The 12,546-nt window shown below is 44.1% G+C and overlaps 1 protein-coding gene across 1 annotated transcript; it reads left to right on the top strand.

Annotated features, from left to right (window-relative positions):
* Positions 1-2,437: 2,437 nt before the first annotated feature.
* Positions 2,438-11,611, top strand: LOC148535069 (uncharacterized). Its single transcript, XM_088464498.1, has 3 exons — positions 2,438-2,836; positions 10,656-10,701; positions 11,493-11,611. The coding sequence occupies exons 1-3, from the start codon at positions 2,438-2,440 to the stop codon at positions 11,609-11,611; spliced, it is 564 nt and encodes a 187-aa protein (XP_088320624.1).
* The last annotated feature ends 935 nt before the right edge of the window (positions 11,612-12,546 follow it).

The following is a 12,546-nucleotide window of genomic DNA, read 5'->3' as shown; positions in this document are numbered from 1 at the left end:
AATATATGTAATGGGAGGTGCTACCTATGGAGACTATTGTTGCAAACATGCAAAAAAGATTTACAGATGCACAACTCCAACATTACTCATTATATATAATACATTTTGCAAATAATAAAAGAGGTTTTGGCATAATCATGGCCATGGTTATGGGCCTACCCACCGCGCCCAGGTAACCTCTGAGGGTAGGTCCCTAACATACTGGGGTTGAAATCCAGAGCGCAGGACACCCCCCAAACCAGCCCAGCTGAGCCACCCCAGGGAATCATTCCATGAAGGAAAGGTGGAGTGTAAAAAGGTGTAGAATAGATAAGAGCAGCTGCTGCTGCATGTAGGGAGGTGAGAAATAAAGATGTGAAAATAATACATATATATTAAACAAACAATGGAAGTGCTAAAAGTGAAAGAAAAGAAAATAATGCGATGCCCTGAAGCAGCTATGGGTTGATTTTTGGGGCATGGGTCCCCTGGATTGCTTTGGTTGGGCTGCTTCAGGGCATCGCATTAGCAGCAGCTGCTCTTATCTATTCTACACCTTTTTACACTCCACCTTTTCTTCATGGAGTGATGCCCTGGGGTGGCTCAGCTGGGCTGGTTTGGGGGTGTCCTGCGCTCTGGATTTCAACCCCAGTATGTTAGGGACCTACCCTCAGAGGTTACCTGGGCGCGGTGGGTAGGCCCATAACCAAGGCCATGATTATGCCAAAACCTCTTTTATTATTTGCAAAATGCTATTGCAAAATGTATTATATATAATGAGTAATGTTGGAGTTGTGCATCTGTAAATCTTTTTTGTATGTGTTAGAAATGTATTTGCAGCATCTCAGTCCCTGCAGCGATTAATGAACTTTTTAGCCCTTTGTGTTCCCCTTCCGTCTGCTAGTGTATGTGTTCATTCACATGACTTATACTTTTGCAGTAGCAAGTATATTAAATACTGTAATAATGTAAGGAAATTTAATTTTTAATACTTTGTAAGCCTTGATGTCTAGCATTGTCCATATGTATGTTTTATTCATAACCAGTAAAGCAATGTAACACCTCACAGAACAATAGACCTTACGTTTAGCCGTGTGCATATCTCTGTTGTATTCATGTCCAGCAGAGCAAGGTAACACCTCCCAGAACAAAAGACCTCCTAAGTTAATTTCCACCTCCGCAGGGGATTCTCAGGACCTACACCTCCTTCCATTTGCCTGTTTTTGTGCCTCACGGGAGTCTGGCAGACTAAACGGAGCCAAGCAAGCTGGTGTTCGTCAGGGAAGCAATATCTGCGGGAGGTAGGAGAAAGTTAGAGAATGAGTGACTTACACCAATCAGGAAATGGTGCAACTCCCATGGGTGGTCACAATATCGTGGGAAATTGGAAGGTTTCAAAATAAGCACGTAACGCATGCGCTATTGACGGGTTGGTTTTTTTTTCTTTTGCACATGCGCAGTGGCAAATAATTTTGGAATTGCGTGCACCCCTACGTCAGAGCCCCTGTGTTTGGAAGGAATTTTAAATACCTTAATTAGGAAATTATAAACCATGTTCAATAATCAATGAATGAAACCAAGTTCAACTATCCTGTTTTGTTAGGTCCTATATTTTATGTGTACTTAACAGCTGTGCATTTCACGTGTAGGTAACCCTGCAGCAAAGCTTCCCTATGGATTATTTTCATATAGTGCCAACTTTACTATAAAAATACAATGCTAGAATCTGCTCTGAGAAAACTCTCCTGCTATCCTGCTAAAAATAGACAGAATTTCATATTCAAAGTGTAATTCACACGTGTGAGCAGCATAAGGAGACGAACCCTTGGCACACTGACAACCTCATGTAAGGAGGAGGGGCTTAAGCTTGTCTCCGACAATTGCAGCTGTCAGTCCACACAAGCCCCGCCCCCTCCCTGCTCCTGGTAAAACAGACCCTCTGGGCAGTTGGGAGAATCAGTCTGTGAGGAGAATTGGCGGGAAAGGAGGATTTACTAGTCACTGCCTGGGGAATACAACATTGACTAGGAAAAATATCAAGGAAACTGAACCTCTCTTCACAAATAAGACTTCATTCTAGAAACCTAATCTGCCTGACTCTATGTTAATAGGAAATAATTAGTTTTTTTTTTTCTTGTACATTAAGGGTCATGCTCTGTAATACAATTTTATATATTTTTTGTGCATTAACTGTAAGAAAGGAATAAATATACATATTTTGTGGAACTTTAATAGAAAAGGACTTGTTGAGCATTTTTTATTTTTTTTGCATCACTTGGCATCTCGATAAAAAAAAAAAAAAATCTAAATTCTTTCAAATTAAAATCTTATTTTTTTTATTTTTTTTTTAAAGTTTGTTGTATTTTCCTGGTGCTAAAAGGAAGACTGCCAAGGAATAACTTCAAGACTCTCTAGAATAAAAAAGTTCCTCCTAAGAGGAAAGTAAATCCGGGGCATCATGGACGAAGTTTGGATCCTGTCCCTGTGCCTCAGCTTGTTCGCCTTCTTCCTTTTTATTTTGTCCTTAAAATCCAAGGAAAAGTCTGAACCTGAGAGCACCAGCAAGTCTTCTAAATCCAGCTCTTCTGCCTACAGTAGTCACGGTGGGAAGAACCTAGAAGTCAATGAAGAGGAGGTGGAGAAGATGATGGAGAGGCTGAATAAGCTGCTGTACGAAGCCGAGCCCAGGAAGAGAGAGGTCCCTCAGGAGAGGAAGAACGTTGTTGCTCAGGAGAAGGCAGAATATGTCCCCCAGTCCAGAGCAGACACGCAAAACACTGAGGAAACCCAAGAGTCAGTGGGCAGGGGGCCAGGGCATACCCAGCCTGCTCACCAGCCCAGCCAACACATGATGCAGGTATGAGGCGAGGACAGCCCAGTCAGCAATGGCACTGAAAGCTAGGACAGAATTAGCAGCCCATTGGATTTAAATGCGGATATAAATAGCAGCCGGGCCAAATGTGGAAGTCTGATTTTTGGTTGACCAAAACCTTAGTTACTAGGACTTTCTTAACTAGGATTTGCCCTTGATTTGACCTTTCATCGTTACTTTGTTTTGCTTGGCATGCCCACATTACATGCACCATATATTATATAATAGGTTTTGCCGTACAGTAGCTACTTAGTGCCGTGACAACGCACTGGTTTGGATTTTTATGTGGCTAGACCTAGATCAGCGCAATATAAGTTGCAGCCCTGGTTGCCGGTTTTACACCTGGCAGTATTAATCTTTTTTTTTTTTATTTCCCCCTCTTAATAGTGAGAGGATCAGAGCATTTCTATGGATTAGATACTTTACTTTAATGTGACCAAAATTGCTAAAAAAATGTAAAAAATAAAATTAAACCTGCATTTTTGCAATGCTCTGACGTCTGATTCGCAGTGACTGTACCGTTTGAGCGTCATGAAATTGTTTCTACAGTATGTGGGTGCAAACTTATTTCGTGCAGTTGCATAGTTTGCAATGCGTTATTAAGTCATAGACGAACTCCATCACCGTCTTTTAAACGAAAAAAAAGGATCAAATGTACTAAGCCGATGCTTTTTGGTGGGTTTAACCCCAAAATGTTAAAACTGCACTGATATTAAAAATAAAACACTGAGAGTTTGCTTTTAATATCTGTGCCGTTTTTTATATTTCGTGGTTAAAACATGCCAAGAAATACTTAGTAGTTACTCCGAAATGTCTAAAGACTGTCCATTTAGGTAGAGTGTCTTATATTTGCATCATTGACGTCTGGTTCTGATTTGCAGGGAGTGTCCCAGGTTTTATAGATTTGACCCTGGAAATCATTTAACCCTCAAGTGTATATGAATGGCCAGCTGCCATGTTGGACTTTATTCTGTCTGCTGTACCATCTAAAGCTGGGTACACACTGGAACGATGTCAGGCCGATATGCTGCTTCGTAACGACCTATCGCCTACATCGCTCAGTGTGTACACATGATTGTCTGCTCCCGAGGTCGCTAGCGACGGTCGCCAGGTTTTGATGTTCTGCACATCAAATTAATTACGTAACGGTGATCATTAGAGTCGTCCAGTGTGGACGCACAATCACTGTTGACGGGCATTCGTTCTCTGATGTCGGAACTAATGCCCGTCGCTCCAGTGTATACCCAGTTTAAGTTGTATAGTTTATACATTGCATTTAGAATGTGATAAAATGAATGCAAATTAATGTGTTTTTTTTTTTTCTTTTTCTCAAATTGCCCTTTTGAGATAATGGAAACCACCAATCTAATGATTGCTGAATTATACTAGTTGTGGAGTTGGTAGATAGCTGCGCTGTTGTTGTTCTGGTACCATATAGGCTTAGGTAGACCCTTACCTTTGTTCATGGTGGCCACAATGATTGGTCAGCGGTAACCTATCCTGTATCGGGGCAGCCGATAATTGTGAGCGGTTTGGCAGTGGGGTTGAGACTGTGGTATGCGAGTGATTCTCAACTCCAGTACTCAAGTACCCCCTACTGGTCGTGTTTTCTGGATTTCTTTAATCATGCACAGATGAGTTAACATATTCTGCTGGGCCGGTAATTATGCCCCCAGTTTCCATAGACAGAAATCCTGACACCATGCCCTGTTGAAGTACTTGAGGACTAAAGTTGAGAACCCCTGTTGTAATGTATTAGTTGCTTTGAGTACAAAATATGGTAAGCACAGCCCTGGGGAAGGCTCACGTGTATTCTGTAACTGTAGACTGAACTGCTGCATGTAGCATTTCTTATTAATAATTTTTATTACAATTCGTTCAGCAATTCCATATCTGCAGCGGCTATAGTTTTAGTTTTTGATTGGTTTCTTTGATTGCTGGATATCCTCTGCGCAAAACTTATTTTGTCAACTAAATGCATTATAGAGATATCCCCCAATGATATAATTAACAAAAATGATTGTGATGGCACATGGCAGAGTAATTTCATTTTCTTTGCCCGAGTGCGGTATCTGCAAGTTAAAATGTCAGCCGCATAGGGCAGTGTATGCGACCGGCAGACATTTCGTCTGGAACGGGGAAATGTCTCCTCCCCGTGGGCGGAGCGCCGATGTCAGGACCAATACACTGAGATATCTCAGTATATGCCCGCGATATCTGTAGGCCGACAGGCATTTTATCTGGCAGTGTATGCCCAGCATTACAGACACAATATATTGTTTTTTTTTTGTTACAAAATAATTTTTGTTGTGCCTACAAAATTGATATTGTGATGAAAATAATGTATCATAATTGCATCATGACATTAGTTTGACAAAACTGATGTTTTTGGCTAAAATATATTGTTTGCTATCAAAATGGTAAAAGTAAGAGTTGTCCGACACAACAGGGGTAGGCAGCCTGTGGCACGCCAGCTGCTGTGGAAACTCTCATCCCAGCATGCCCTAACAAAACAGCTGTGGCAGGGCATGCTGGGAGGTGTAGTTTCACAGCAGCTGGCGTGCCACAGGCTGCCTACCTCTGTGCCATTACGGGCTCCGAGGGGGAGGAGGGTAATTAGTACCCGCTATGATCTCAGCAGCTCCTGCTTTACTCTACCCAATTTTTCACCACATAATGTCACTTTTCTGCATGTTTACTGTTGAGTTACTGTCTTGTAAGTGATATTTATACCTACTAATGTAACAACGGTTAAGTAGCCTATTAATGATATTTTGCTAAGTGTGCCCCCTATGGGGTGAGTCTTGTTCCTTTTCGGATATCGATAATGTCTTAGACATGTGCTAAGGGAGACTCACAAATTTCCCTCCTAACACCCGCGGAGACTCCCCAGGTCCCGCTCCTCTTGTGAAGGGGGCTGGGTTTAATGAGATGAATTGCCTCATCAGGGTCTGAGCATGCAGAAGCCAGAGAGGAGGTCCAATAATGTAGGCAAGTATGGCTGACTCTACCCAACTCCTCGCCTCCTCCACAAATCCGGCCATCTTGTTTTTTATACTTCTATGCCCTAGTGGAAAGCTAGGCACACGGAGGGTCCACACAACATGGCTGCCTCTATAGTGTATAGGCATCAGGTGCAGTTTGTGTGCTAGATATAAAATAGCTTGTAACGGTAATGGTGCATACACACGGTCAGATTTCTCATCAGATATGAACGATAACGACATAAAAATTCGTCCATATCTTTGAAATGTAGGGCATGCATCGACCAACGATGCCCGTTCCCGCATGTCAGATAACGATATCTGACATCGACTGTGTTTGTAGACAGATTTGGACGATTTCATTCATTTTAATACTGTCAGAAATCGTTCATCGTTCATGAAATCGTTGGTCAAATCGTTCATCGTTGATCTAGCAAGTCTGATGGTGTGTATGCCCCATTATACTGGGCATATTTGTCAGATAAAATGTCTTTCAGACCAACAGACATTTATCTGGCAAGCTGAATCCCATCAGATATCTTGGCCATACACTTTGGGACATGTCACAGTATTATCAGCTTTCCTTCCCTGTGAAAGAACAGCAGATGGTCAAAAACATACATCTAGGGGGCTGTGACCGGGGCTGGAATGGGCGTGCAGACGCGGCCAAAGCACAGTAAAGCGCGGTGTGCGATCGCGCATTGCTATTAAAATGACTGGTGAAAGGGCTGCATGTGACAGGGGCAGTGACATGGTGTGAGGAGGGGAATGAAGCCACAGACTAAAGTGGAAATATAATAGCCATCAGCTTGCAGGCATTGGCGATATTTCAGCGAGCCTGGCCGATGTTTTTAAAGTGACAATCATTTAATAGGCAAAACCTTCCTAACTGCTGCTTGAAAACATTGAGCAGACTCTCCATGGAATCTCAGCGATACCTACAATTTGCAGGATCACCAGCAGTACAGAGGTAGTGATGTACTAGTAATGCACCTTCAAACTGATGCAAGAAGAAAGTGAGGTCAACTACCATCTATGAAAAGATGTCTGTATTAAGCAAAGTGAATATCTGACTGCTGGCTGATAGAGTATGCTAGGGGCATAGGGCGTCATTCAGTGATGAACGTATTAGTGCAGCGGCTGAGCTAAAACATGCAAAAGCTGCAGGATGCGTCTTGTGTTAATAGACGCCCACTTCCGGCTTCTCTGGTCCACTGCTGCATCTGAAGACACAGGATCTACTGCGCAGCCATCGATCATCTGAGTAACCCACAGGAATGTCAGTTGTAATCACGCTATAGAGGCCATTAAATCCGCGTCAGAAGACGCTGGCCCTCTACACGCCTAACAAAACGGAGCTGACACCTCCCCATTTAGTCCTGCTTCCAAAATGGCTGCAGCTTGTCAATCAGGCTGTGGAGTCCAGGGCACTATGAACGATGACGCAGAACGAGATCCGCACATGAGTAGTGCGGCCTCTGTGCGTGAGCAGGCCTCAGACCATCGGGGATGTGCGTCTTTAAGGCCAAGTTAGCGTACACCTCAGAATCAGGCCCTCAGTGCAATAACATCAAACTGAATAAGAGACCACTATAGCACAGACCGGCAATGGCTGTATTGAGTTACAGACAGGCTGCTCTGGAATCCTGATCTCTCCCTGCTGCGTTATCCAATCCAATATCTAATACTAAGATGCTCCGGCAGCCTGCACTGACACAGACCTCCTCCTGAATGTCATCCGTGCGTGTTTTCATAGGAGCAGCTGTCGTTTGCTGTGGTCTTTCCTCACATTAATTACATAAGCACATGTAAATAATAAAACAGTCCTATAATAGTTCCTGTGGGTTCTGAGCCCTCTTGTTGCTTTGCGTTATACAGTATAGCTTTGTTTTTGTTTTTTTAATACTGTACCTGTACTTCCTGTCAAAGTGAAAGTCCAGTTTTGGACAATTTAGCAGAATGCTAATTTCTTACTGGAATGTAGCCAGGATCACAGCGGGGACCATCCTGACGGTCACAATACCGGCTCCGGAATCCCGGTGGTCAACAGAATACCGGCTCCGGGATCCCGGCGGTTAGTATTGTGGATAGGCACTAGGGTTAGGCTACCAAAGTGGACGGTTGGGGTTAGGCTACCAAAGGGGATGGTAGGGTAAGGCTGTGGAAGGGGAGGGTTAGGATTAGGCTGTGGGAGGGGTGGGTTAGGCCACGGGAGGGGTGGGTAAGGGTTAGGGAGACAGCAGGTTAATGAAATAGAAGTGTTCTTAACTGTTCTTTTATAGATCTCAACTACGTTTCACCAAAGGATCGTTGTGGCCCATCACAACCAGAATGGTGGCCCCGGGCCTGGGAACCTCTGATATATTCCCACCACCTTTCCTTAATATTTTAGTAGTGCCAAAACTGATATATTAATGGAAACAAATGTACAAACACATTCCAGGAATATGCAGACAAACAGATCCGTATTCACAGTTGAACTACAACGGATTCGCAAAAATGCGCCTGGAAAAGACCTATTCAGAGACACATTCACAAGTCTGTAACTGCGGCTCTCTCCTCTTCACTTAGCCATTACTGCGAGTACTAAAACTCTCAGTATACAGTGGTAACACATTACAGACAATGGCTGCATAGTGCAGGTAATAGGCGCCCAAGTGGCTTGGAGCATCTGCGAAGAGAAGCAGACACAACATTTCTTTATTATTTCAGGTTTTATGACAATTTAAAATAATAGTGTCCCTTCCCCAACTGTGCGAATGTTCTTTATTTGTGTAAAATCAATGTTCATTGGAGTAAAGTGACTTTAAAAGCACAGCTGGAGCATTTTACCGGTGTCTGTATAAATGGGTGTACTCTTTCAGGTGCAGTCTGCAATTTACCCCAGGATTATAGCACCCGCAATCCTAAGGTTGCTCAGAATGCCTGCTTCAACTAAGCTGCCAAAGACCCATTAATCTGCATCTGACGTTGCAGACCCTGGCTTTAGTACACCTCAGAAACTGCCAATACGCCCCCGTTTTGTGAAATGGTCCGCCTCCCCGCCCCCAAAACGCTGCAGACTGTCACAAACCCGATATCTGCAGCTGCACTGTATCCAACGACGCAGGACCAGATCCGCACGTATGCAGTGCGTCTATTGCGCATGTGCAGATCAAAAACCATTGGCCACTAGCAGCCGAATCTTCGGTGCGTCCGGGTCCGAATCAAGCCCTATATACAGCGTATTCTATATGACTATTTGGATGAGGAGGAAGATGGCATGCCCCTGTTATACGTATTTCTGTGCTCACTCTGATAGCCTTGTGAAACGTTACTATGTACATACTAATCCCATAGTGCAAGATGGTTAATCTGGCTGCCTTGTCATACAACACATTCGTTCTGTGCCGCCTGCACTGGATGCTTTGGGCGGTATTCAATTGTTTACGCGGTCCGGATCTCCCGTCTAAAGTGACAGGAGATCGCGGGCCGCTATTCAATTGTTGCCGTTTTTCGCGCTGATCGCGCCCAAAGTGGTCGGGTTTAGCTGTGTAAAGCAGCTACCCCCGACTAAAGTGCTGGGCGCGACCGCGAAAAGTTATGTTTGGGCGCCCAAACAGGTCACTTTTTGCACATTTCAGCTCGCACCCCGCTGGGGCTGCGAGCTGAAATGGAGCGCCGGCACCTGATCGTGCCCAACAGGAGCAACAATTGAATAGCTCTGTCGGGCGCGAAGGGTGGTAGAAGCAATTGAATACCGCCCCTTAAGCTGTGTTTTTATGTATGAAATGCTTTGCAGAGGACATATTTAAGGGGCATTGACAACTCATGTATGTTGCAGTACAGTATATGTCTGTTTTTAAAGTAACACTCACCAAAGGTATTGATTTTTTTTATTCTTATAATGTAATGTAAACCCTCCCCCCCCGCTTCACCCAGTCTGAGGCCTCTTTGTCACAAGCAGCTATTTTTAACATGGCTGTGATGAGAAGTTTTTGGGTAAATTTGCAAAGCGAAAATTCATACTTTTGCTTGAATTTACCATATTTCTCTTACGGTGACACGGGCTCCGATAAGAGCTAGTCCTGGTGAAGAGCTGGAAGTAGTTATCACTTCTGTAAGAAAGCAATTTGCTGGCACTGCCTGGATAGAATGCAGGTATAAAACTTGTCTATTATATTTAATTTCATTATAGTTCTGCAGTTTGACATTTAATAAGGTATGAAATCGGGAAGGCGGCGGACGTAAGCCCGACAGCCGGCTTACTGACTGCTTTATCCCGGCGAGGGTTAAATGACAGGCGTCTAATTCTACATGCCTGTCATTTTACCGACGCCGGGAGACCGTCATCCCGATCAAAGTGATGCCGGGCGCCGCTGCGGACAGCCGCGGGGTGGGGGGAGGGCTAGGTTTAGGGCTACCGGGGAGGACTTAGGGTTAGACATCCCCACCCCGGGAGGTTAGGGTTAGGCTAGGGGAAGGGAGGGTTAGGGTTAGGCACCCCCCTGGGGGACTTAGGTTTAGGCGACGGGGAAGGGGGGGTTAGGTTTAGGCATTTAGAGGGGGGATTAGGGTTAGGCACTGGGGGGAAGGTTAGGGTTAGGCACCCCTAAGGAGGGTTAGGTTAGGGGGATTAGGTTAGTTGATACTTACCTGGGGACGATCGAGATTTTCAGCTGTGTCGGCCTGCCACTGTCGGGATTTGAACCGGACTTGTGTCCGGTGGTAATTCGTTTTTATTCCTTTAATAATGCATTGTATCGTACATTATGTCTCACTGACCAGATACCACCTGCTGCTTTTTACTGTACTGTTTCTCTTTTTTTTTTATTTTGTAGAAGAGATCTGCCCCAGCTCCCGTGGAGAACATCATGGATGAAATAGGTAAGTGAGAAGCTCAGTGCCTTGTCTGCACTTCTCCACCATTAGCCGTTTGCAGATGCTTTGCTAAACCCCAAGGGATTGCAAAATTCTAAAATTAGCCCCATAGCTGCCTTGTATATGTATTTCACAGGCACCTTATCTGTCTGCGAGCAGGTTGTCAGGACACATTCCTGCACAGTGCACGGTTGGCACTTTCACATTCAGCCTTGATTAATGTGGAAGCGGGGTAAAGCCATTTACTTGTGGACATGGTGTGTCAGAAGGCAAAACATTATTTTCCTTAGATGTCAGAAAATGTACAGAGATATGTGGAATTCCCTATTCAGCGCTCAATGCTGCACTCCACCTGATATCCCAAATCCCTGACTTAGGTGAAGGGGCTAATGTAATAGGCTGTGAGATACAGGCACCTGCACAGATCTGGCCAGTATGCCCTTATTCTTAAAGTGATAGTCATACAAAAGACGTAATCAGGTTGGATTTGCTTTTTTAAAATTAATTATGCTTTAAAAAAAAAGCTGGAGGAATTGCTTCCCTGCCTGCATCTCGCAGGCTATTGTTTAGTAGTCATAATGTCAACATTTCCATGAGGGTTAGGGTTAATATTTGATGATTAAATATTTAAATGCAAACATTTACTTATACATCGAGCTGATAGAGGATGTATTTAAGGGCCTGGAACCTCTAAACCCATGCATAGCATGCTCAATGTGTACCTGCCATCTGTATGCTGGTGGCAAATGTCAGTAGTGTCTGTACCCACTGCTGTAATGTTCGTTGTATTGATCTAGAACAAGCCGTACAAGGGACCGTGGAGCCAGACCACTATGCCAGACGCAGGCAGGAGCGAGCCGCAGCTCGGTCAAAGCAATGGCAAGTACAGAATAAAAAACATAATTGTGACTTCTGAGAGGAAGGTAATGGGGAACACAGGCAAACAGGGTGCCTCCATTTATGGGGGAGAGAGGATCCATATGTAATATTTGGTCATTACATGGAACACAGGTCTGCTCAATATTTAGACAGGAGTTCAGTAATGATCCCACTGACATTTGCACGCACACCAGCTCTATCTGGACACCTCCTGCCGGCATGCCTCCATAGCAACCAAAGGAAGGCAATTGCAAATGTGCCTCCCCTCCATATTTAAATGGACAGTGGAGCATGTTCTACCTTTCTGCTGCTTTTGTTACTTCATCCGCCCTGGAAAGGCAGACGTGCACTGTAGCAGCATCTCTCCATAAAGACTATGTGAGCCTCTGTCTGTCCTCCATTCACCCCTCAAAGATTACATGGAGGCAAAACATAATTATTTCATTATAATCCTTAGCTATGGGACCTATTAACAAAGCAGTGAATTCATTTCTAATGCCTAGTACACAATGCAGACTGCCATCAGATTTGGGTCTGTAATCTGTTGACTAGCATAAGATATAGGGGCTTATGTAATAGGTGACGAGCAGCAGCCGCTGCAGGAACTCCTGCGAGTCTTCCTGTGTTCTTAAACCGGCAATCATTTTAAAGGCCTTTTAAAATGATTGCCGCTTTAAAAGTACGGGAAGACTAGCAGGAGTTCCCGCAGCGTCTGCGGCTCGCAAGCTATTACATAAGCCCAATAGAATCAAGCCTGGGGGATAGAATATAGTACAGAAGCTAATCTACATACAATATAGAGATCAAAATCAGATGGCTAATATACATACCACAATCTGTTGGCTGGTGCCGCTACACATATGCCAATCTATGGGCAAGTATATACTCGGCAAAATAGCTAGTACACATACCTCAACCTCATGGTTAATATAAATGCATATCATAATCTGACACTTAGTGTACAATACAGTC

The sequence above is a fragment of the Taudactylus pleione genome, unplaced genomic scaffold, assembly GCF_031769625.1.
Source record: "Taudactylus pleione unplaced genomic scaffold, aTauple2 ptg000061l, whole genome shotgun sequence".
In the NCBI taxonomy this organism is placed as follows: Eukaryota; Metazoa; Chordata; class Amphibia; order Anura; family Myobatrachidae; genus Taudactylus; species Taudactylus pleione.
This window is presented reverse-complemented; position numbering and strand designations above follow the sequence as displayed.

What these genes read in the sequence shown, in the direction of transcription:
- LOC148535069 (XM_088464498.1), top strand. Translation starts at nt 2,438, where the DNA reads ATGGACGAAGTTTGGATCCTGTCCCTGTGCCTCAGCTTGTTCGCCTTC. An exon ending in CCAGCCAACACATGATGCAG is followed by an intron (nt 2,837 to 10,655) that starts GTATGAGGCGAG and finishes TTTATTTTGTAG; the next exon opens with AAGAGATCTGCCCCAGCTCC. An exon ending in GAACATCATGGATGAAATAG is followed by an intron (nt 10,702 to 11,492) that starts GTAAGTGAGAAG and finishes GTATTGATCTAG; the next exon opens with AACAAGCCGTACAAGGGACC.